At 41.6% G+C, this 26279-nt stretch overlaps 1 protein-coding gene across 4 annotated transcripts in view; it reads left to right on the top strand.

Moving 5' to 3' along the window:
- The first annotated feature begins 3612 nt into the window (after nt 1-3612).
- The window catches only part of SNX24 (sorting nexin 24), a 189409-nt gene continuing 166742 nt past the window's right edge, over nt 3613-26279 (top strand). Inside the window, exon 1 of one of the 4 annotated variants that reach the window (XM_058440561.1) lies at nt 3613-3770. In XM_058440561.1, coding sequence (XP_058296544.1) covers nt 3711-3770 — 60 coding nt within the window. In that variant the 5' untranslated portion in view covers nt 3613-3710. The remainder of the gene's footprint in view (nt 3771-26279) is intronic. The other 3 variants (XM_058440560.1, XM_032156566.2, XM_032156567.2) reach the window with 3 other exon arrangements.

Raw genomic sequence — 26279 nt, 5'->3', positions numbered from 1 at the left:
AAAATTAGCCAGACGTGGTGGCACATGCCTGTAGTCCCAGCTACTCAGGAGGCTGAGGCAGAAGAATCGCTTGAACCCAGGAGGTGGTTGCAGTGAACTAAGATTATGCCATTGCACTCCAGCCTGAGCATCTCAGCAAGACCCCATCTCAAAAAAAAAAAAAAAAAAATCTGTACTACAGTCTTTTTAAATGCAACTCGTATTTTTTTTTTTTTTTTTTGAGACGTCTTGCTGAGACATCCAGGCTGGGATTACAGCCATGAGCCACTATACCTGCACCTGGCCTTTTGTACAGGTTTCTGAGTTAAGATAGCAAAGGTATCTGAAGCGTTTCTTTCCAAAATTTTGCTCATATTGAAGTAATTCTTTTTTAAAAACTGCCAGTACACTAAAAATTAATGTCAGCATTTCTGAAACTTAACTTTCCTCATTTCACTACTTTCTAATTTCTTCTCTCCTTCATTAACAGAAAATCTGCTTTTACCTCATCACATCTAAATCTTCCAATTTATGCCTGTTCCCTCTCTCTTGCCTTCGTTTCTCTCAGTGTAACCTTCCCCCTTGATGTTCTCTTCAAGCAGGTTGTTAAAGGAGTGAGCCCAGCCCCTTATTCTTTCTCTCAAATGCTCTTTTGCCCTTCTGCTATGAGATGACCTTCACAGATGCCAGGGCCATGTTCTTCGACTTCCCAGGTTCTGAGTCAAATAAGCTTCTATTCTTTATAAGTTACCCAGTCTGTGATATCCTGTTCCATCAGCAGAAAAGGGACTAAGACACTAATCTATCAAATTAAATATATTTCTTGCTACTTCTAGCCTAAGAATTTGTATGAATAGTTGTACTGTTTCATTAATTTTTTTTGGAATCTATTGGGATATTTTTTAATCTGACAATATTGCGAAATACATCAAAAGATGTCCTAATGTTTAGCCATCTTTACATTTATGGGATAAATCTTACTTTGTTATGATGTATTAATCTTACAATTGAATGCTGAATGTATAATATATTCGATTTACATTTTAGTCAAAACATCTAAATGTTAGTGTTAAAGCAGTTTATCTCAATTTGTTGAAGTATATTTCTACCCAATACTAAGTAAATGTACTTTTAGTGTAAGAATTTTATACCCAGATTCCAGCAGAATTTTATTATTTTGCTCCTGGAAATTGTTTGCTTCTATTAACAGATACTAACTGTTCGATGTTTTATATTTGTATTTAGCATGCATTTTTATTAATGTTTTAAGGAAAAGATATTTAGCTGGCCTCTTACAGATTGTAGAGTTGGATTAAAAGATAACGTAGGAACAACAGGAAAATACATTTGCCATGTTCTTTTACTTTGGTGCTCTATTCTCCCCTTCCTTGGTGGCTGGAAGACTCACAGAATTTGGTTAGAAATTTAGTTCTTTAATTATTAGCTAGTAATTTCATACTTACTCTCTGTGAGCCTGAATTATGCCATCTATAATAACTGAAATCGCAACAATTACCGTTTATGGCTGGGCTAAAAGACCCTCAAGAACACACCCACACATTGATAGTTTGTATACATTTTCAGCAAGGGAAACGTAAATTATACACAGCTATTAGTGGAATACAGCAAATGGATATCATTTGGACCATTTATCAGACCTTCATGGACTCACACATTTCTGCCTAAGTCCAACAGGTAAATGGGTGAGCCATGCCATTACCAAAATATATATTTTAGGCTACTAACAGGTTGTAGGATAGTATGGGAAGCATATTAAAAACTTGATTCTTGGGAGGCTGAGGTGGGAGGCCCTTGAAACTCATGTTGCGTCTTATTGCACATAACACTTCCTCATGTGATTGGTTTTTTGTTTTGTTTTTGTTTTTTGAGTCAGGATCTTGCTCTGTCACCCAGGCTGGAGTGCAGTGGCGTGATCTCGGCTCACTGCAGCCTCCGCCTCATGGGTTCAAGCAATTCTCCCACTCAGCCTCTCGAGAAGCTGGGATTACTGGGGTGAGTAACCACCCTGTAATCCGGCTAATTTTTGCATTTTTAGTACAGAAAGGGTTTCATCATGCTGGCCAGGCTGATCTCGAACTCTTGACTTCAGGTGATACACCCACCTCGGCCTCCAAAAGTGCTGGGATGACAGGCATGAGCCACCGTGCCTGGCCATGTGATTGTTACAGAGATGAAATGAGACATTATGTGATAACCGAGCATAGTACGTGCTGCATTCCACTAGTTTTGTAAAGACGAGTACTTATATAAGTTATGTGCTGGGTACTATGCCAACCACGAGATGACAAGTTTTTAAAAGCATACTTGCTCTAAAACCTAGTAGGTAGGGTAGATACATAAATCACACATACAGTGTATAGTCACCAGAGGCTTAAGGTAACCTACAAGCTGGGCTCTGAACTCAGATAGCTTATCGTCCACAGAGCTGGTTAGTTATCTCAGGAGGTGCTGGCCAGAAGTAAAAGAAAGGTGTGTAGTCACAGGGCACAGCTAAGGCACGGAGTTTTGAGAGAAGTGCACATCCTGGAGCTGCAAATGTGTGAGTGCTGGGTTAGGAGGACGGATCTTCAGATAAGACTAATGTAGAGAGGTCCACATCAGGTAAGTTCCTAAAACGAGAAGCTGCCTTATCCCTCTGTTGCACGGCTCAGGGTCCCATCATAAACTCTAGAGTTTGCCAAGTTGAAATGTCCTCTGCACTCAAGGACAAACTGAGTTAAGTGCAATTGTTTACAGTCCAAGAAAGCTCGCTGGCTGGTTACTTTTTTCCCGGATGGCTGAGGTCACTTCTCAGTGACCTACAAGTTACGTCCACGTTTCTATTCTGCTCGGTGCGCTAACCTAAAGAAGAAACCCATCGTTTACTTGACTAACTTGATAATCAAGCCTCCCCCGCTGGGACACTTAATCTTTTTGCTACCTTGAGCCTACTAGACCCTGGTCGGAGGCGCGGGTTCAGTCTTTTTTTTTTTTTTTTTTTCCGTCTTCTATTTTTCCCTCATAGTTAAAAAGCACTTCACGGTTAGAGGCGGCATTTTAGAACTGCAGCGTGAAGCCAGAGCGTTTGTCTTAGTGACCGGCCAACTTTCGGGCTCACTTTCGAGCTCCGTGGTACAACACCATTCTCAGATTCGACGGTTAACTCAGGAGACGCTGACCCTCGAATCGAAGGGAAATTGGAGTCTTGGTAAAAGCTGGATGGTTCACCGCTGTTAATGCCAGCCGAGAGGAAAAAAAAAAATTCAACCAACCAAAACAAAAGTTAAAAGCGCCACGCTTTCTATTCTTTGCTGTCTGGCAATCTGTTAATGGTGGCGTCTAGCAAACTGCAAATCAAGCTCCAGCCGGAGTCCGCAGGGCAGGGTGCGCCGGGTGCGGCCCAGTCCTGGCGCCCAGCGCGTTGGCGCGCACACCCCGTTTCTGCAGACTCAGGTTTTCTGGCCCCGCCTCTTTCGGGCCCAGCTGATCTCCACAGCCCGTTAGGCCCGAAACCCAGGCGCCTGGAGCCCTGAGCCCTCTGCTTCCGGCCCCCGGCACGCCCAGGGCGCGGGAGAGGCCAGGTCAGCACGCGGACCTGAGTCCGGCCCGCAGCCTCCGGACCCCGCGGGCGCAGCGGGGCGGGAGGCGGGGCGGCCCGGCCGTGGGCGGAGCGGCGGCCGCGGCCGTGAGCCCGCCCCCAACTCGCCCTCCGCCGGCTGGCCGGCGCGGCCATGGAGGTCTACATTCCGTCCTTTCGCTATGAGGAGAGTGACCTGGAGCGGGGATACACGGTAGGCGCGGGCCGCGGGCGGAGGGGGCTCCGCGAGCCAGGCCTGCGGCTGCTGCGCCCAGGAAACACCCTTGGCCGCCGCCGCCTTGGCGCAGGGGGTCCCCTCGTTTTCTCTCCCCTCCCCCGGCCCAAGAGGAAGGGCTGCGCCCTGGCGCGGTTGTCAAGGAAACGGGCGCCCCTCCCGGGCGCGGCGGCTGCTGGCGCCCCTAGCCCCTCGGGGTCCAACCCTTCTCCTCCCGGCCGAGCTCCAGTCCTCGGACGCGGCACTCGCCATTCTCCCCGCCGCCCGCCTTCGGGAGCCCAGGATGGGCTGCGTTCCTTTCTGGCACAGCTGCCCTCTCAGCCCAGACAGTAGTAGCTTCGCGGCAGGTTCACGCTGGCTTCCAAGTTCTGTACAATTCGTTCAGCTGGAAAACCTTTTTTTAAAATCATAATTTGCAGCTGTTTATTAGCCAAACTGAACACGTGTATTGATTTTAGATGGTTTCCAAAGATTTTTCTTTTTGAGTTGTGCAGTTCCATGAAATGGCAAAATTACTTGCTGAGCACTTGTTTCATACCTAGGACTGTGGTCACCGAGAAATGTGAAACAGGACCCCTGCTCTCGAGTGAAGGGGAGGGCAGAGACCAGGGCATGGGCCCTTTGAGCAACACGTTTACTAAGTGAATTGTTGGTGGAGATTTCCCAATGAATTCAAAACATTCTTTCCTGGACGGTCACTGCTAGTGGGAGAAATGTCTGAGTGTGTGTACACCTTGGAAGAATTTACTTCCAGTTATCAACGAACGTGTGCGGTTGAAGAAAGATTGCAGGGCAGTCTGAAAGGATTGTTATTTACATCAATCACTTGCTAAACACCAGTTACATTACTTTGATGGAGAATATTTTAACCCCTCTCCCCTCCTCTAAATATTACTGGTATTTGGTGACAGTCTGTTTGGGCCCTTGTGTTTTCTTAGTTGGGACTAAATTACCCTCTCAAAGAAAGATTTAGAATAAAAAACAGTGATTGAAAAAATAGTCCAGGAAGTCGGTGGGTTTTTAGAATTGAGTATACTGCTGGATCCAAGTGTTCTGAAACAAGTTGTTAAAGTGCTTTCCTTGGGAAGGAAAATGCAGGGAGAGGGAGCTGTGTTCCATAGTGGTAGTTATTTATATAAATAATCCTTTCCAGTGCATTCACATTTCGTTAAATAGTCTGTATCTTCCTTAAAAACAAACAAACAAACCCTCGAGTTTGTTCAAGGCTTTTGTTTTTTTTTTCTTGGAGATTTTATCCAAGTCTCTTAATCCTAAAACCTTGCTTGTTGTTCCTTCTCCCGGGTATCTTACTTCTCCCATCAGCATTGTCAACAGTCATGGAGGGCTTACCATGTTTGGGACATTCATTTAGGATCTGAAGATAAAAAGGCTGCTTGTTAGAGGCGTTGGCTTTCAAAGAAAAGATGAAGTTTGATCTTATCCGTTCAAGCTAAAAGTTAATTACCTGCAGAAATAAGCACTTTGAAAATAGACCATAATTAAGGCTCATTGCCTATTATTGATTTTCTTCTATTAGACGAGCTGTGTTTTTCTCCCAAAGCTTTATGTATCTTTTTATTATTTGTATTTATGACCAGGCATGTGCCACACTCCAGGTTGTGAATTAAACTGATGTGGAAGGAGCTCTTTTTTGGACAAATTCGGGAGAGTTTGAAGATTGCTTATGTGATGAGAGTTTGCTCTTTAAATATTTGCTTTAAAAAAATCCTAACTCATCCAGATTGGGAGCTAAACTGTTAAAATCTGTCTCTCTCTCTCTTTTTTTTTTTTGAGACAGTCTTCCTCTGTCACCCAGGCTGGAATGCAGTGGGGTGATCTCAGCTCACTGCAACCTCTGCCTCCTGGGCTCAAGTAATCCTCCCACCTCAGCCTCTGGAGTAACTGGGACTACAGGCACATGGCACAACTCCTGGATAATCGTTAAATTTTTTTGTAGAGACAGGGTTTCTCCATGTTGCCCAGGCTAGTCTTGAACTGCTGTGCTCAAGCAATCCACCTGCCTAGGCCTCCCAAAGTGCTGGGATAACAGGCATGAGCCACCACACCCAGCCCTAAAATACCTTCTGAAGGGATTTTTTTGCTTCTGTGAGTTTGTGAAGCAGTTATTAGATACTTTTCCCCTCTGAACAACTGGTTTTATGATTGTACAGCAGTTTTTCATTCAACAAATATTTACTGAGTGCCTGCCCTCTGTCTGTATTCTGGGTGTAGGGAATATAGCAGTGAATAAGCTATGAATATAGCAGCTTAAAAAAAAAAAAGAATTTAAAAAATATTTGTTTCCTAAATAAGAAGCTAGTAAAATAATGTACACTTTCGTGTAAAAAATACCTTTTTACTTTAGCGATTATGTTTGTGTGAATGTGTGTTTTTAAGAGCTAGGATCTTGCTCTGTCACCCAGGCTGGAGTGCAGTGGTGCAATCCTAGCTCACAGCAGCCTTGGACTCTTGGGCTCAAATGATCCTACCCCCCTTGTCCTCTTGAGTAGCACAGGCATAAATCACCACACCTGGCTAATTTTTGTATTGTTTGTAGAGATGGGATCTCACGATATTCCACTGGCTAGTTTCAAACTCCTAGATTTAAGGGATCCTCCCACCTTGACCTCCCAAAGTGCTAGGATTATAGGCGTGAGCCACTGAGCCTGGCCTGTGTTTGTGTTTAAAATTTAAAACGGCCGGGCATGGTGGCTCATGCCTGTAATCCCAGCACTTTGGGAGGCCGAGGTGGGTGGATCACTTGAGGTCAGGAGGCTGAGACCAGCCTGGTCAACATGGTGAAATCCTATCTCTACTTAAAAAAAAAAAAAAAAAAAAAAATTAGCCAGGCGTGGTGGCAGGCGAGGGTAATCCCAGCTACTTGGGAGGCTGAGACAGGCGAATCGCTTGAGCCCAGGAGGTGGAGGTTGCAGAGAGCCGAGATCGCGCCATTGCACTACAGCCTAGGTGACAGAGCGAGACTTCATCTCAAAATAAAAAATAAAAATAAAATTTAAAACACATTACATCACATTCTAACAAATTCAGTAATAGGAAGTTTAAGGTAGAAATAGATGGTTTCTCCTCTTTGCTTCTAGTCTCATTCCCCCAGAAATAAAGTTTCTGGGTGTATCTTAGAATTTTTCCTTTGTGCTGTGAGCACAGACTTTTTTTTCTTTTAAAAGATTTTAGTATAGCTGTCATCTTACAACTTATAGACATCTTTCAATATTGATATGGAGAGGTCTGCCTCCTCTTTCTAACTACTGGAGATGGGCTCTACCATGGTAGGATGTGCCGTAATTTTTTCCCCAGGTATGAGCTGATGGCCAAGAAATCCTTGGACATGACTTTTTATGCCCACTACTAGGATTTCTGTATAACCTTAACTAGAAGTGGTATTTCCAGCCCTTTACAGTTTTTATAGATATTGCACAATTGTTATTCAAGAAGTTTATACAAATTTATGCTCACTGTACTAAGTAATTTACCTTTAAAGAATGAATTTTTGCCCTTTAAACGTGTAAAGCTTTACTGTGGGCCTGTACTGCCTTGGTGGCAATTTAAAGATGGAAGGGTGGTGTTCCTGCCCTTAGGGATTCTCAGCCCATACAGAAAGTGCTCAGAGCTAGGCCGGGAAAGGTTAGGGTGCCCCAATGTCAGCTGGAGCCTTATATCCAGGGGCCTGAGGGAGGGAGAGGTCAGTTCAGCCTGGCAGGGTGGCTGTGCTGAGGTGGGGGTGCTTAGGAAATGCTGACTTTGAAATCTAATTAGGTTTTTGCTAGGATTGTGAATTTTAGAAAGAGGAAATACAGTACAAAATCTTATAAGACATTTTAAAACTCAGATATGCCCCCAAAAAAGGGGGGGGGCACCTCTAAATAAGTTTGTGAAGAAGTAGGAGATGGTAGTGTAAGAAAATGCAGAGGCACCCAAATGTTACTTCCTGGGGAGATTATTCTGTCCCATTCCCTACCCAATGGCTTACTTATTTAATATCCTCTGCCCCCAAGCTATAAACTCCTTGAGGCTAGGTAGTGTCCATCTCCACTGTTGTATCCTAATACAGAATTCAGTACATGTCTGTTGAATGAATAATGAGTGATGTAATCTTCATAGGAGGAGAAAAACCAGAAGAGCAGTGATTTGAGGCGTGTAGCAGCTCAGAGAGTTAGGTGGAGGGTTGTGCTGCAGACTGGTATTTCGGGATTGTGCAAAGTGACTGCAGTAAGAGTGGTGGGGAGAGATCAGCTGACCACCCTTGAGAGCTATAAGGGAGTGTGGACCTTCAGACAGGGAAGTCATAGGAGAATTTTAAGGAAGGAAGTAACTTGATTAGCTTTGCATTTAGAAAGATGACTATCTTAGTTCAGGCTACTTTAACAAAATACAATCAACTGGGTAGTTTATAAACCACAGAAATTTATTTCTCACAGTTATGGAGGCTGGGAAGTCCAAGATAAGGTGCTAGCAGATTCAGTGTCTAGTGAGGGCCCATTTCCAGGTTTGTAGGTGATCCCTGCTTGTTGTGTAGAAGTGGCAAAGATCTCACTGGGACCTATTTTATAAGGTTACTAATCCCAGTTATGAGGGCTCTGCCCATGACCTCATCACTTCCCAGAGGCCTTACCATCTAATACCAACACATTGGGTTTAGAATTTCAGCATGAGAATTTGGGGGAGACAATCGGACAGTAGCAATGATTCTGGAGTACTCATCATTTAAGAGACACTTGCAAATGATCAGAAAGGAGAGGATGAAGGCTAGAACTAAGACTTTAGCGTTGAAGATGGAAAGGAAGTGATGACTGCAAAAATCTCCAGTACCTGGTGACCAGATGTACGGCAGCAGGGTGACTCCTGGTAGGCGCAGGCACCAGTAAGCAAATAAGAACTGAAGCAGGGCAGATATTTCATTTGGGCACCTGGTGAGTTTTTGGTGATGGGTATAGCTATTTGATTTTGGAGTCTAGGGTGGATTTAAGTCTGGCTTAGAAATGTGGCTCTAAGGGGACATTCAGCATAAAAGTTAAAAAAAAAAACAAAACCCACAGAGAAAGTGAAGAAAGAGGGAGGGCCAAGGGTAAAACCTTAGAACTTGAATAAGCAAAGAAGTCCCAGCACAGAAGCCAGAGGGAGAAACAAACCCAGGACTGTGAGCCTGGAATGGAGAGGGTGGAAGATGCTTTACAAGAAAGAAAGTGCCAGATCTTCCTGAGTGGTCTTGCAAGTTGAGGATGGAGAACAGACCATTCTAAGAACTGAGAATAATAGGTCTTGGATGCCACCGTAGGCTGGTATTTTGAATTTTAAGATACATTGTTGACAAAAATAACAAAACTAGAATTACTACTTAGGTCACAATACAAAAGTATGAATGTATTCGACTTGAGTTTTTTGTTTTTGTTTTTGATTTTTTGAGACAAAATCTCCCTGCGTCACCCAGGCTGGAGTGCAGTGGTGTGATCTCGGCTTACTGCAGCCTCCACCTCCTGAGTTCAAGCTATTCTCCTGCCTCAGCCTCCCAAGTAGCTGGGCCTACAGGCACGAGCCACCATATCTGGCTAATTTTTTTGTATTTTTGGTAGACATGGAGTTTCATCATGTTGGTCAGGCTGGCCTTTGAACTCCTGACCTCAGGTGATCCACATGCCTCAGCCTCCCAAAGTGCTGGGATTACAGGCGTGAGCCACCACACCCAGACTTAGACTTCAGTTTTTATAGCTATAAAAATCACAGCGTTGAATTAGATTCAAGTCCATTTTAAGTACGTGCGTGACTGCATGTGTTATGCGTAGACAAATACATCTTCTTGGGACCTGGATACTATCACTGATTTACTTGTAAACACTTAGAAATGTATCATGCTCTTCAGTACACAAGGCAGCTTCTTATATATAGGATCGTAGTGTGAAATATTATGATCATTATTATTTTAAAGCTTTTATGGATTAAACTACAAAAATAGAACAATTTAATAAACCATCATTTACCCATTTACTTACCTTCAATATTTTACAATTCTTTCATTTACTACACCTCAGTCCTTGTCTTTAAAAAAAAAATTCTGGAGTATTTTTAATCAAATTCAAAACAATTTTAACTGCATAATTTTACTGTGTATACCTGACAAGTACAAACTTTTAAAAAGCATAACCAAAATGTAAATGTTACCACAAAATCAGCAATACCTTAATAGCATCTAGTTTTTGGTTGTTTTTGTTGGTTTTAAAATAAGCACAATGTAAACCCTACCGTGGGATTTAACAGTGATTTGTGTGCATTTTATTGGTACTGTAGTGCTATTTTATATATGTGTGTACACACACACACACACACACACACACATATATGTATGTATATATTTCTTTCTTTCTTTTCTTTTTTTTAAAATTTTATTTTACTTCCAAGTTCCGGGATACATGTGCAGAAAGTGCAGCTTTGTTACGTAGGTAAAACACGTGCCATGGTGGTTTGCTGAACTATTTTGTATTTTTGAGAACAAGTCCAAGACACTTGTTCTCAAGTGAGGTAGCCTGGCTACCTGAGAGTGACTCTTGTGTTTCAGAATAGCTTCTTTTTTTTTTTTGTTTGACAAAGGGTTTCACTCTGTCACCCAGGCTGGAGTTCAGTGGTACAATCAAAGTTCACTGCAGCCTTGACCTCCCCAGGCTCAGGTGATTCCCCCACCTCAGCCTCCCAAGTAGCTGGGACTACAGGTGCATGCCATCACATCCAGCAAATTTTGTATTTTTGCTAGAGATAGAATTTCACCATGTTGCCCAGGCTGGTCTCGAACTTCTGCATTCAAGTGATGCACCCACCTCAGCCTCTGAAAGTGCTGGGATTGTAGGCATGAGCCACCATGCCCAGTCGCATTTAATAGTAAGGGCACTTTTCTCCCCAGAACCCCTGAGCAGATAAGTCTCCCTTCAGTTTCTTTCTCATTATCCCTAGTTGATTTTTCAACACAGAATTCCAGAGGAATTCCAGTGCCAATTTGCTGAGGCCAGGGTTATCTTAACCAACCATCATGGCAAGGAGGGTAGGTTAACCATATGGTGTTAAAATTGGAGGCATCTCTGGAGCTGGGAATGGGTTAGTCCATTCCTGCCACCAAACCCCTCAGGCATCACAGTGGGAGAAGGGCAGCAGGATGTCAGGAAGACCGCACTTCCATGCCGTGTCCTTCAGTCATCCATTACCAGCATGTACGATGAAGGAGGCCTTTGTGTAACAAGGACGTAGCTGGCATAGTGCCTCATTGATGGTAGGCTCATAGCAGAAGCCCACATTAAATATTTGTTGAATGATTAAATCAAGCATGTGTAAAATATGTTCTTTAGCCTTTTTTTTTTTTGAGATGGATTCTTTGCTCTGTTGCCCAGGCTGGAATCAGTGGCACGATCTCGGCTTACTGCAAGCTCCGCCTCCCAGGTTCACATCATTCTCCTGCCTCAGCCTCCCGAGTAGCTGGGACTACAGGCACCCACCACCAAGGCCTGCTAATGTTTTGTATTTTTTAGTAGAGACGGGGTTTCACCGTGTTAGGATGGTCTCGATCTCCTGGCCTCGTGATCCACCCCCCTTGGCCTCCCAAAGTGCTGGGATTACAGGCGTGAGCTACCGCGCCCAGCGGTATGTTCCTTACCCTTAAGGAGAAGAAACACAGTTTGCAAACATTCTTCTTGAACATTAACAAACTTAGAATGGTACATTCATTTAAGAATTAAAATAGGCACAAGAGGATTGAATTTTAGAAATATGGTGCTTAGAAATTTGGGGGCACAAGCAAGCTTGTTTTCATTGAGCTAGAAATATATTTTAACTTTTTTTTAGATGTTATTTTCAAATTTATGTATTCTTTTAAAATTTTTTTCGTACAGGTAGGGGTCTTGCAGTGTTGCCCAGACAGGCCTTGAACTCCTGGTCTCAAGTGATCCTACAGCCTCAGCCTCCCAAAATGCTGGCATTACGGCCGTGAGCCACTGCGCCTGCCTTAAGAACTTGAAAATAAACCAAATAAGTTATTTTGTTCTTCAGCCTGTTCCACTAGGAGTGTACAATCAAATGACTGGTTTTAAAATCGCTTGGATTGGTTCTCTACTTAAAACACAAGGTAGCTACCCAGTCTTGTATTTTGTATTTTTAGGAATTCTTAAAAAACTAATTTTGTTTTGTATTTGTGTAAAGCATAGTCATAATTCTAAATCAAATATACTGCATCGAGTTTATCTACTGAAATTCAGCATCTGCTTTTGTCCTCACTTTGTTATCTTCTGCTCTCATCAATTACTATTTAAAAAAAAAAAAAGTGGTATGAGGCTGTCCCCAGCACTACACTGATGAAAGGGAATTATTTTTTTTTCTGTATATAGAAGCCCTTACTGCTAGCAGATTTATGGGATCAAAAGATGCATATAAAAATAATCATAGTGTTGGCTGGGCGCGGTAGCTCACGCCTGTAATCCCAGCACTTTGGGAGGCCGAGGCAGGTGGATCATGAGGTCAGGAGATCGAGACCATCCTGGCTGACACGGTGAAACCCCGTCTCTACTAAAAATACAAAAAATTAGCCAGGCGTGGTGGCGGGTGCCTGTAGTCCCAGCTACTCGGGAGGCTGAGGCAGGAGAATGGTGTGAACTCGGGAGGCGGAGCTTGCAGTGAGCTGAGATCGTGCCACTGCACTCCAGCCTGGGCAACAGAGCGAGACTCCGTCTCAAAACAAACAAACAAACAAACATAGTGTTACCTATGTAAAAAAAAAAAAAAATCTTATGGCTTAGCCTTCCATTGAAAAAAATATAAACACATACTAATATATTTGTGTCCCCACTCCTTTTCTTAAACAGTAGTATACTAAAACATTTTATTTCAACTGCTTTTTTTACTTAATGATGTATCCCGGAGATCACTGCACAGGGACATATATGAAGATGTATCATTCTTTTCTGTACAGGTATACCTCAGAGATATTGTGAGTTTGGTTCCAGACCACTACAGTAAAGTGATTATCTTAATAAAGCAAGTCACACTAATTTTTTGGTTTAATAGTGCATATAAATGTTTACACTACACTATAGTTTATTAAGTGTGCAGTAGCATTATGTCTAAAAAAAAGTACATACCTTAATTAAAAAGTATTTTATTGCTAAAAAACTCTAATGATCATCTGAGCCTTCACTGAGTTGGAATCTTGTTGACGGCTGCTGAGTGATCAGGGTGGTGGTTGCAAAAGGTTGGTGACTGTGCCAATTTCTTTTCCTTTTTTTTTTTTTTTTTTTGAGGCAGAGTCTTGCTCTGTTGCTTAGGCTGAAGTACAGTGGTGCAATCTTGGCTCACCACAACCTCTTCCTCCTGGGTTCCAGCAATTTCTCCTGCCTCAGCCTGCCAAGTAGCTGGGACTACAGGTGCATGCCACTATGCCCGCCTAATTTTTGTATTTTTAGTAGAGACGGTTTCACCATGTTGGCCAGGCTGGTCTCAAACTCCTGACCTTGTGATCTGCTCGCCTGAGCCTTCTAAAGTGCTGGGATTACAGGCGTGAGCCACCACGCCCAGCCAACTGTGCCAATTTCCTAAGACAATTAAGTTTGCCCTATCAGTTGACTCTTTCTTTCGTGAAAGATTTCTCTGTAGCGTGTGATGCTGTTTTATAGTATTTTACCCTCAGAAATTGTTTCAAAATTGGTTTCAGGTGTCTGGGCATGGTGGCTCTAACTTGTAATCCTAGCACTTAGAGAGGCCAAGGCAGGAGGATTGCTTGAGTCCAGGAGTTTGAGACCAGCCTGGGCAACCTCACCAGACCCAATCACTATTAAAAAATAATTGGAATCAGCCCTGTCAGATGCTGCTGCTGCTTTATCAGCTAAGTCTGTGTAATGTTCTATATCCTTTGTTGTCATTTCAACAGTGTTCACAGCATCTTCATTAGGAGTAGATTCCATGTCAAGAAACTACTTTCTTTGCCCTTCCTTAAGAAGCAACTTCTCACTCATTAAAGTTTTATCATGAGTCCATTGGAGGCTTATTAATTTACCTAATTTCAATATTGTTTGTCCTAAGGAATAATGAGGCCTAAGAAGAGGGAGAGAGACAGGGAATTGTTGGTCTGTGGAACAGCTCAAACACAGAACATTTGTCAGTTAAATTTGCCATCTTTTATTTATTTACTTATTTTAGGTTCAGGGGTACATGTGCAGGTTTGTTATATGGGTAAATTGCATGTTATAGGAGTTTGGTGTACAGATTATTTCATCACCCAAGTAATGGGCATAGTAGTACCCAGTAGATAGGTTTTTGATCTTCTCCCTTCTGCCTCCCTCCACTCGCTAGTAATCCCTGGGGTTTGTTGTTCCCCTCTGTATCCATGTGCTCTTCTTGTTTAGCTCAATTATAAGCTCACTTATAAGTGAGAATGTACAGTATTTGGTTTTCTGTTTGTGTGTGTGTTTGCTTAGGTTAATGGCCCCCAGCTCCATCCATGTTGCCACAAAGGACATGATCTTGTTTTTCTTTATAGCTGCACAGTATTCCATGGTGTATATGTACCAAGATTTCTTTATCCAGTCTACTGTTGATGGGCATTTAGGTTGATTTCATGTTTTTGCTACTGTGAATAGTGCTGCAATGAACATATGTGTGCATGTGGCTTTATGGTAGAATGATTTATTTTCTTAGGGCATATAACCAATAATTGGAATGCTGGGTCAAATGGTAGTTCTTTGTCTTTTTTTTTTTTTTTTTTTTTTGAGACAGAGTCACCCAGGCTGGAGTGCAGTGGTGCCATCTCCCCTCATTGCAACTTCTGCCTCTCAGGTTCAAACAATTCTCATGCCTCAGCTTCCCCAGTAGCTGGGATTACAGGTGCCCGCCACCATGCCTGGCTAATTTTTGCATTTTTAGTAGAGTCGGGGTTTCACCATGTTTGCCAGGCTGGTTTTGAACTCCTGACCTCAGGTGATCTGCCCACCTCGGCCTCCCAAAGTGCTGGGAATACAGGCATGAGCTACTGCACCTGGTCTGTTACTTAATGGTTAAAAGCTGTAAATAGCTCAAAAGAAAAGTTTCCTTGACTCCAAAGTCTTCCATTCGGTGCTGCAGTCTATTTCCTTTGGGTCAGGGGTCTCCTCAGTATCTTTCCTTTATGGTTGACTTTTTAATAATAGCCGTTCTGAAAGATGTGAGATGATATGTCATTGTCGTTTTGATTTGCATTTTTCTAATGATCAGTGATGTTAAGCATCTGCTCATATGCTTGTTGGCTGCTTGTTTATCTCTTTTTTTTTTTTCTGGAACAGAGTCTTGCTCTGTTGCCCAGGCTGGAGTACAGTGGCACCATCTTGGCTCACTGCAGTCTCCACTTCCTGGGAGCGATTTGTCTGCCTCAGCCTCCCGAGTAGCTGGGACTACAGGTGCCCACCACCATGCCCAGCTAATTTTTGTATTTTTAGTAGAGACGGAGTTTCACCATGTTGGCCAGGCTGGTCTCGAACTCCTGACCTCAGATGATCCACCCACCTCGGCCTCCCAAAGTGCTGGGATTACAGGCGTGAGCCACCGCCTTTGGCCTGTTTGTCTTCTTCTGAAAAGTGTTGGGCCAGGTGCAGTGGCTCACGCCTGTAATCCCAACACTTTGGGAGGCCAAGACCAGTGGATCACAAGGTCAGGAGTTCGAGACCAGCCTGATGAAGGTGGTGAAACCCCGTCTCTACTAAAAGTACAAAAATTAGCCTGGTGTGGTGGTGAGCACCTGTAATCCCAGCTACTTGGGAGGCTGAGGCAGAGAATTGCTTGAACCCAGGAGGTGGAGGTTTCAGTGAGCCGAGATTGCACTACTGCATGCCAGCCTGGGCAAAGACTTTGTCTCAAAAAGAAAAAAAAAAAAAAAAATGGGTGGCACCACATTTCCAAGAAATCTTCACCTTTTGGCTGGGTGCAGTGGCTCATGCCTGTAATCCCAGCACTTTGGGAGGCTGAGGTTGGTGGATCACCTGAGGTCTGGAGTTGGAGACCAGCCTGGCCAAGGTGGTGAAACCCCATCTCTACTAAAAATACAAAATTAACTGGGCATGGTGGTGCATGCCTGTAATCCCAGCTACTCTGGAGGCTGAGACAGGAGAATCTCTTGAACCTGGGAGGTGGAGGTTGTGGTGAGCGGAGACCATACCATTGCACTCCAGCCTGGGCAATAAGAGTGAAACTCCAGCTCAAAAAAAAAAAAAAAAGAAAAGTGTTTGTTCATGTCCTTTGCCCACTTTTTAATGGGGTTGTTTGGTTTTTGCTTATAAATTCGTTTTAAGTTCCTTATAGATTCTGGATGTTAGACCTTTGTCACATGCATAATTTGCAAATATTTTCTCCCATTCTGTAGATTGTCTGTTTACTCTGATAGTTTCTTTTGCTGTGCAGAAGCTCTTTAATTAGGTCCTATTTGTCAATTTTTGTTTTTGTTGCAATTGCTTTTGACATTTTTGTCATGAAATCTTTGCCAGGGCCTGTGTCCAGAATGGTATTTCTTAGGGTTATCATTAGGGGTTTTATAATTTTAGGTTTTACATTTAAATCTTTAATCCATATTGAATTTTTTATTATTATTTTATTTTTATTTTTTTGAGAAGGAGTTTCACCCTTGTTTCCCAGGCTGGAGTGGAATGGCGCTGTCTCGGCTCACTGCAACCTCCACTTCCCAGGTTCAAGTGATTCTCCTGTCTCAGCCTCCCGAGTAGCTGGGATTACAGGCATGCGCCACCACATCCGGCTAATTTTTGTATTTTTATTAGAGACAGGGTTTCACCATGTTGGTCAGGCTGGTCTCGAACTCCTGACCTCAGGTGATCTGCCTGCCTCAGCCTCCCAGAGTGCTGGGATTACAGGTATGAGCCACCGCTCCTGGCCTGAGTTTATTTTTGTGTATAGTGTAAGGAAGGGGGTTCAGTTTCAATCTTCTACATATGGCTACCATTTATCCCTTCATCATTTATTTATTTATTTGTTAACTTTTTTTTTTTTTTAGGTTCAGAGGTACATATGCCTGTTTGTTATATAGGTAAACTCATGTCACAGTGGTTTGGTGTACATATTATCTCATCATCCAGGTACTAAACCTAGTACCTGATAGTTACTTTTTCTGATCCTCTTTCTCCTCTTATCCTTCACCCTCCAGTAGGCCTCAGTGTCTGTTGTTCCCCTCTATGTGTCCATGTGTTCTCATCATTTAGCTCCCACTTATAAGTGAGAACATATGGTATTTGGTTTTCTTTTCCTGTGTTAGTTTGCTAAAGATAACAGCCTCCAGCTTCATCCATGTTCCTGCAAAGGACATTCTCTCATTCTTTTTTATGGCTGCATAGTATTCCATGATGTATATGTACCATCTTTTCTTTTTTTTTTTTTGAGACAGATTCTTGCTCTGTCACCCAGGCTGGAGTGCAGTGGCATAATCTCAGCTCACTGCAACCTCCACCTCCCGGGTTCAAGCAATTCTCCTGCCTCAACCTCCTGAGTAGCTGGGATTACAGGCACGTGCCACCACGCCCGGCTAATTTTTGTATTTTTAGTAGAGACGGGGTTTCACCATGTTGGTCAGGCTGATCTCGAACTCCTGACCTCGTGATCCACCCACCTCGGCCCAGAAGTGCTGGGATTGCAGGACCTTTTCTTTATTCAGTCTTCCTTTGATGGATATTTAGATTGATTCCATGTCTTTGCTATTGTGGATAGCCAGCACCATTTATTGAGTTTGCCATCTTTTTATGGGTGTGGCTTGTGGAACTCCAAAACAATTACAGTAGTAACTTATAAGATCACTGATCACAGATCATCATAACAGATAAAATAATAATGGAAAAGTTTTTGAAATACTTGGAGAATTACAAAACTGTGACACAGAGACACGAAGTGAGCACATGCTATTGGAAAAATGCTGCCGATAGGCTTCCTCAGTGCAGGATCACAAAACTTTAGTTTGTAATAAATGCAGTATGTGCAAAGCACATTAAAGCGAAGTATAGTCAAACAAGGTAAAGCCTCTATCTGAATTGTTCTCCATTGTTTGTCTTCAGTCAATACCCTGTGTGCATGTCTTTTTGTATTTTTGTCAGTGAGTCTTTAGAATAAATTTCTAGCAGTGGTTACTGGACCAAAAATTAAATGCATGTTTAATGTTAGCTGATATCGTCAAATTCCCATCCATAGGGACTGTGGTATTGTGCATTACTGTAGCAGTTTATGAGTGTATATCCTTCCTCACAAGCTTGCCAACTGAGTGTTCTCAGGCTCTTGGATTTGTGCCAATCTGATAGGTGAACAATAGTATCACAATGTAATTCTTAATGTCATTCATGATTTTATGACTTATGAATGAAGTTGAACATCTTTTTATATGGTTAAAAATCATTTTCATTTCTTTCTGTGAATAAGACAGTTTATAAAACTGTATTTATTATTTTAAATGTCTCACTATTTCAGTAGCTGGGAATACAGGTGCCCACAACCATGCCTGGCCAATTATTGTATTTTTGGTACAGATAGGGTTTCACCATGTTGCTCAGGCTAGTCTGGAACTCTTGGACTTAAGCTATCCACCTGCCTCGGCCTCCCAAAATGCTAGAATTACAGGTGTGAGCTACCAGGCCTAGCCTGACCTTGTCTGTTTTAATGCCATTGATTTCTAGGTATCATGCCTGGATATTGTAATCATTTGCCTCGATATTGTAATCATTGGTACTTGAATAAATGAATGAATGAGACCTGCTTATCTTAGTCTTTCCTTAAGAGATTTAGGGAAAGCAAAAAGTTAATGTCTCATGCCTTTAGTCTCAGGTACTCAGGAAGCCAAAGCAGACTTGAGCCCAGGAGTTGGAGACCAGACTGCACAACATATGGAGACCCTGTTCCCCCCAACAAAGTAAATTTGGCTGGGTGTGGTAGCTCATGCCTGTGACCCCAGCATTTTGGAAGGCCAAGGTGGAAAGATCCCTTGGGCCCAGGAGTTTGAGGAGTAGCCTGGGCAACATAGTGAGAACTCGCCTGTACAAATAATTTAAAAAATTAGCTGGGCATAGTGGTATGTACCTATGGTCCCTACTTGAGAGGCTGAGGTGGGAGGATTGCTTGACCCCAGGAGGTTAAGGCTACAGTGAGCCATGATCACTCTACTGCACCCTAGCCTGGGTGGCAGAGCAAGACACTGTCTCAAATAATAAATAATAATTGTCAGTGAAAAGAGTTGAACTCTGTAAAATATTTGAGGATATTTATTCTGAACCAAATATGAGTGACCATGGCCCGTGACACAGCCCTCAGGAAGTCCTGAGAACATGTGCCCAAGGTGGTCAGGGTGCAGCTTGGCTTTATACATTTCAGAGTGGCATGAGACATCAAATACATTGAAGAAATACATTTGTTTGTCCAGAAAGGTGGAACAACTCAAAGCCGGAAGCTTCTAGGCTGTAAGTGAATTTAAACATTTTCTGGTTGACGGTTGAGTTTGCCTAAAAACCTGGGATAGATAAAAAGGGAATGTTCAGGTTAAGATAAAGATTGTAGAGACCAAAGTTCCCTTGAAGTCTAATAGTGGCTGCCCTTAGAGACAATAGGTGACAAATGTTTCCTATTCAGATCTTAGTTAATCTCTTTAGGATTGGGAGGGTCTGGAAGAAAAAGATCTTCTAGCTGTGTTAATAGAGATTCTTTACAGATGCAAAATCTTCCCCACAAAGAACAGCTTTGCAGGTCCATCAAAATATGGCAAAGAAACATGTTTCAGGGTAAAATATTTTGATGTTCTTCTTTCTCTCCTAATGTTATGCCAGAGTCAGGTTGGAAAGTAAATCATGATATACGGGGTTAAATAAAACCCATCTGTGGGCATGACTCCCCAGACCGCTTAGATAGGAATTTGGGCAAGATAAAAAAAATCAGAGTTTAGTCCTCGTAATTAACCTAAGACATAGACTAACCATTGATGTGCTTTACTTGTGTAAGTTCCCCAAAGTTCCTGGCTCATGGTCCTAGCTCATAGGCTGTGTTTGTTATCTTTGGGCCACTCTAAACATGGAAAGAAGTCTTACTCTATCTTTTATTCCATTTGTAGAATCAGATTAGCCCTGTAGGAGATGAGGGGGCACTAACAGTGAGAGGTGCATACTACATTTCTAACAATTTTTTTTTTAAATATACAACCTTATTTTATTACACTACTTTTAAAGAACATAACTAATAACAAACATATATAACTCATTTCAGTGAGCTGCAGCAGATCTCTTTATGTTTGAATTGTTTCCATGATATGGACCAGGAAACACAGACATGTACAAAGGTGATAATTGTGCACAAGTTATAAACTTGATGTTTTTCTTCACCTTTACTCTCTACCAACTAGCTACAGGTTTCTAAATTAACTAGAGCTCATATTTTTTATTCTGGTAATAGTTTTTAAAAATTTTATTCAATTTTATTAACTTTTTCTGTTGTTGTTTGTTCATATGTGTTTAAGCAAGGTTTACATTTGTTCTGGGCTAAAGAGCATTATTCAAAGATGTGAAAGTTGGTTTCATGGCGGTCCTCCTATTAACGTGAAATACCAGGTTCAGTCTCTAAACAGGCATGCAACAGAAAAAACAAGATAGTAATTTGATTCTTAGTTAGGTGGTGCATAACTAGGAAAGCACCCATATGCCTTTAAAGAAAAGAAGGAGTTTGTCAACCTTATCATCAAGTAATTAGTGATCAAGTATAAATCATCATAGACCTGAGATTCTTTGAAAGTGAAATAACTTCAATCAATCTTAGGTTAAATATGAGAAGAAGGCATTTGCCTTCAGTTATATTTTAGCCATAATAGCTATTGAAAACATATGACATTTTTAAGAGAATACTTCTTTTTAGTATAAAAAAACTTATACTAACTCTTAACTATACAATATAAATATATTTGTTATAAGAAGTGGCATCTTCAGCATTCTATTATAATGGCAAGACTGCAATTACATTTGCACCAATCTTATAACAGCAGAGAATGTTGCCCACTATTTTATACCACACAACAGTATTCTTAGCCAGATTCTTTCTTTCTATCTATCTATCTATCTATCTATCTATCTATCTATCTATCTATCTATCTATTATCTATCTATCTATCTATCTATCTATCTATCTATCTATCTATCTATCCGTCGAACTAATGGGAAGGTTTTACCATATCTATCCATCTATAGAATTAATGGGAAGGTTTTACCGTGTTTGGATGAACCAAAGCATTTTATGACAAGAGTTTGAAAAATTACCATTATCTACAACTCTTTTTTTTTTTATTATACTTTAGGTTTTAGGGTACATGTGCACAATGTGCAGGTTTGTTACATATGTATCCATGTGCCATGTTGTTTTGCTGCACCCATTAACTCATCATTTAGCATTAGGTATATCTCCTAATGCTGTCCCTCCCCCCTTCCCCCACCCCACAACAGTCCCCACAGTGTGATGTTCCCCTTCCTGTGTCCATGAGTTCTCATTGTTCAATTCCCACCTATGAGTGAGAACATGCAGTGTTTGGTTTTTTGTCCATGCGATAGTTTACTGAGAATGATGTTTTCCAGTTTCATCCATGTCCCTACAAAGGACATGAACTCATTTTTTATGGCTGGATAGTATTCCATGGTGTATATGTGCCACATTTTCTTAATCCAGTCTATGGTTGTTGGACATTTGGATTGGTTCCAAGTCTTTGCTATTGTGAATAGTGCCACAATAAACATACGTGTCCATGTGTCTTTATAGCAGCATGATTTATAGGTATATAACTAAAATCAGAGCAGAACTGAAGGAAATAGAGACACAAAAAACCCTTCAAAAAATTAATGAATCCAGGAGCTGGTTTTTTGAAAAGATCCTTTGGGTATATACCCAGTAATGGGATGGCTGGGTCAAATGGTATTTCTAGTTCTAGATCCCTGAGGAATCACCACACTGACTTCCACAATGGTTGAACTAGTTTACAGTCCCACCAACAGTGTAAAAGTGTTCCTATTTCTCCACATCCTCTCTAGCACCTGTTGTTTCCTGACTTTTTAATGATGGCCATTCTAACTGGTGTGAGATGGTATCTCATTGTGGTTTTGATTTGCATTTCTCTGATGGCCAGTGATGATGAGCATTTTTTCATGTGTTTTTTGGCTGCATAAATGTCTTCTTTTGAGAAGTGTCTGTTCATGTCCTTCACCCACTTTTTGATGGGGTTGTTTGTTTTTTTCTTGTAAATTTGATTGAGTTCATTGTAGATTCTGGATATTAGCCCTTTGTCAGATGAGTAGGTTGCAAAAATTTTCTCCCATTCTGTATGTTGCCTGTTCACTCTGATGGTAGTTTCTTTTGCTGTTCAGAAGCTCTTTAGTTTAATGAGATCCCATTTGTCAATTTTGGCTTTTGTTGCCATTGCTTTTGGTGTTTTAGACATGAAGTCCTTGCCCACGCCTATGTCCTGAATGGTATTGCCTAGGTTTTCTTGTAGGATTTTAATGGTTTTAGGTCTAACATTTAAATCTTTAATCCATCTCGAATTAATTTTTGTATAAGGTGTAAGGAAGGGATCCAGTTTCAGCTTTCTACATATGGCTAGACAGTTTTCCCAGCACCATTTATTAAATAGGGAATCCTTTCCACATTTCCTGTTTTTGTCAGGTTTGTCAAAGATCAGATGTAGATATGCGGCATTATTTCTGAGGGCTCTGTTCTGTTCCATTGATCTATGTCTCTGTTGTGGTACCAGTACCATGCTGTTTTGGTTACTGTAGCCTTGTAGTATAGTTTGAAGTCAGGTAGCGTGATGTGATGCCTCCAGCTTTGTTCTTTTGGCTTAGGGTTGACTTGGCGATGTGGGCTCTTTTTTGGTTCCATATGAACTTTAAAGTAGTTTTTTCCAATTCTATGAAGAAAGTCATTGGTAGCTTGTTGGGGATGGCATTGAATCTATAAATTACCTTGGGCAGTATGGCCATTTTCACCATATTGATTCTTCCAACCCATGAGCATGGAATGTTCTTCCATTTGTTTGTATCCTCTTTTATTTCATTGAGCAGTGGTTTGTAGTTCTCCTTGAAGAGGTCCTTCACATCCCTTGTAAGTTGGATTCCTAGGTATTTTATTCTCTTTGAAGCAACTGTGAATGGGAGTTCACTCATGATTTGGCTCTCTGTTTGTCTGTGATTGGTGTACAAGAATGCTTGTGATTTTTGTACATTGATTTTGTATCCTAAGACTTTGCTGAAGTTGCTAATCAGCTTAAGGAGATTTTGGGCTGAGATGATGGGGTTTTCTAGATATACAATCATGTCATCTGCAAACAGGGACAGTTTGACTTCCTCTTTTCCTAATTGAATACCCTTTATTTCCTTCTCCTGCCTGATTGCCCTGGCCAGAACTTCCAGCACTATGTTGAATAGGAGTGGTGAGAGAGGGCATCCCTGTCTTGTGCCAGTTTTCCAAGGGAATGCTTCCAGTTTTTGCCCATTCAGTATGATATTGGCTGTGGGTTTGTCATAGATAGCTCTTATTATTTTGAGATACGTCCCATCAATACCTAATTTATTGAGAGTTTTTAGCATGAAGGGCTGTTGAATTTTGTCAAAGGCCTTTTCTGCATCTATTGAGATAATCATGTGGTTTTTGTCTTTGGTTTTGTTTATATGCTGGATTACATTTATTGATTTGCGTATGTTGAACCAGCCTTGCATCCCAGGGATGAAGCCCACTTGACCATGGTGTATAAGCTTTTTGATGTGCTGCTAGATTCGGTTTGCCAGTATTTTATTGAGGATTTTTGCATCAATGTTCATCAAGGATATTGGTCTGAAATTCTCTTTTTTGGTTATGTCTCTGCCAGGCTTTGGTATCAGGATGATGCTGGCCTCATACAATGTGTTAGGGAGGATTCCCTCTTTTTCTATCGATTGGAATAGTTTCAGAAGGAATGGTACCAGTTCCTCCTTGTACCTCTGGTAGAATTCGGCTGTGAATCTATCAGGTCCTGGACTCTTTTTGGTTGGTAAGCTATTGATTATTGCCACAATTTCAGAGCCTGTTATTGGTCTATTCAGAGATTCAACTTCTTCCTGGTTTAATCTTGGGAGGGTGTATTTGTCGAGGAATTTATCCATTTCTTCTAGATTTTCTACATTATTAGCATAGAGGTGTTTGTAGTATTCTCTGATGGTAGATTGTATTTTTGTGGGATCGGTAGTGATATCCCCTTTTTCATTTTTTATTGCATCTGTTTGATTCTTCTCTCTTTTCTTCTTTATTAGTCTTGCTAGCGGTCTATCAATTTTGTTGATCTTTTCAAAAAACCAGCTCCTGGATTCATTAATTTTTTGAAGGGTTTTTTGTGTCTCTATTTCCTTCAGTTCTGCTCGGATTTTAGTTATTTCTAGCCTTCTGCTAGCTTTTGAATGTGTTTGCTCTTCCTTTTCTAGTTCTTTTAATTGTGATGTTAAGGTGTCAATTTTGGATCTTTCCTGCTTTCTCTCATGGGCATTTAGTGCTATAAATTTCCCTCTACACACTGCTTTGAATGTGTCCCAGAGATTCTGGTATGTTGTGTCTTTGTTCTCGTTGGTTTCAAAGAACATCTTTATTTCTGCCTTCATTTCATTATGTACCCAATAGTCATTCAGGAGCAGGTTGTTCAGTTTCGATGTAGTTGAGTGGTTTTGAGTGAGTTTCTTAAACCTGAGTTTTAGTTTGATTGCACTGTGGTCTGAGAGACAGTTTGTTATAATTTCTGTTCTTTTACATTTGCTGAGGAGAGCTTTACTTCCAACTATGTGGTCAGTTTTGGAATAGGTGTGGTGTGGTGCTGAAAATAATGTATATTCTGTTGATTTGGGGTGGAGAGTTCTGTATCTGTCTATTAGGTCCACTTTATGTAGAGCTGAGTTCAATTCCTGGATATCCTTGTTAACTTTCTGTCTCGTTGATCTGTCTAATGTTGACAGTGGGGTGTTAAAATCTCCCATTATTATTGTGTGGGAGTTTAAGTCCCTTTGTAGGTCACTGAGGACTTGCTTTATGAATCTGGGTGCTCCTGTGTTGGGTGCATATATATTTAGGATAGTTAGCTCTTCTTGTTGAATTGATCCCTTTACCATTATGTAATGGCCTTCTTTGTCTCTTTTGATCTTTGTTGGTTTAAAGTCTATTTTATCAGAGACTAGGATTGCAACCCCTGCCTTTTTTTGTTTTCTATTTGCTTGATAGATCTTCCTCCATCCCTTTATTTTGAGTCTGTGTATGTCTCTGCACGTGAGGTGGGTTTCCTGAATACAGCACACTGATGGATCTTGAGTCCTTATCCAGTTTGCCAGTCTGTGTCTTTTAATTGGAGCATTTAGCCCATTTACATTTTTTTTTTTTTGAGACGGAGTCTTTCTCTGTCCCCCAGGCTGGAGTGCAATGGCGCGATCTCGGCTCACCGCAACCTCCACCTCCTGGGTTCACGCCATTCTCCTGCCTCAGCCTCCCGAGTAGCTGGGAATACAGGCGCCCGCCAACACGCCCGGCTAATTTTTTGTGTTTTTAGTAGAGACGGGGTTTCACCGTGTTAGCCAGGATGGTCTCGATCTCCTGACCTCGTGATCCGCCCGCCTCAGCTTCCCAAAGTGCTGGGATTACAGGCTTGAGCCACCGCGCCTGGCTAGCCCATTTACATTTAAAGTTAATATTGTTATGTGTGAATCTGATCCTGTCATTATGATGTTAGTTGGTTATTTTGCTCGTTAGTTGATGCAGTTTCTTCCTAGCCTCGATGGTCTTTACAATTTGGCATGTTTTTGCAGAGGCTGGTACCGGTTGTTCCTTTCCATGTTTAGTGTTTCCTTCAGGAGCTCTTTTAGGGCAGGCCTAGTGGTGACAAAATCACTCAGCATTTGCTTGTCTGTAAAGTATTTTATTTCTCCTTCACTTATGAAGCTTAGTTTGGCTGGATATGAAATTCTGGGTTGAAAATTCTTTTCTTTAAGAATGTTGAATATGGGCCCCCACTCTCTTCTGGCTTGTAGAGTTTCTGCCGAGAGATCAGCTGTTAGTCTGATGGGCTTCCCTTTGTGGGTAACCCGACCTTACTCTCTGGCTGCCCTTAACATTTTTTCCTTCATTTCAACTTTGGTGAATCTGACAATTATGTGTCTAGGAGTTGCCCTTCTCGAGGAGTATCTTTGTGGCGTTCTCTGTATTTCCTGAATCTGAATGTTGGCCTGCCTTGCTAGATTGGGGAAGTTCTCCTGGATAGTATCTTGCAGAGTGTTTTCCAACTTGGTTCCATTCTCCCCGTCATTTTCAGGTACACCAATCAGACGTAGGTTTGGTCTTTTCACATAGTCCCAAATTTCTTAGAGGCTTTGTTCGTTTCTTTTTATTCTTTTTTCTCTAAACTTCCCTTCTCGCTTCATTTCATTCAATTCGTCTTCCATCTCTGATACCCTTTCTTCCAGT

The sequence above is a fragment of the Hylobates moloch genome, unplaced genomic scaffold, assembly GCF_009828535.3.
Source record: "Hylobates moloch isolate HMO894 unplaced genomic scaffold, HMol_V3 SCAFFOLD_6, whole genome shotgun sequence".
NCBI lineage: Eukaryota > Metazoa > Chordata > Mammalia > Primates > Hylobatidae > Hylobates > Hylobates moloch.
Note: the sequence above shows the minus strand (reverse complement) of the source record. Positions and strands in the feature narration are given on the sequence as shown.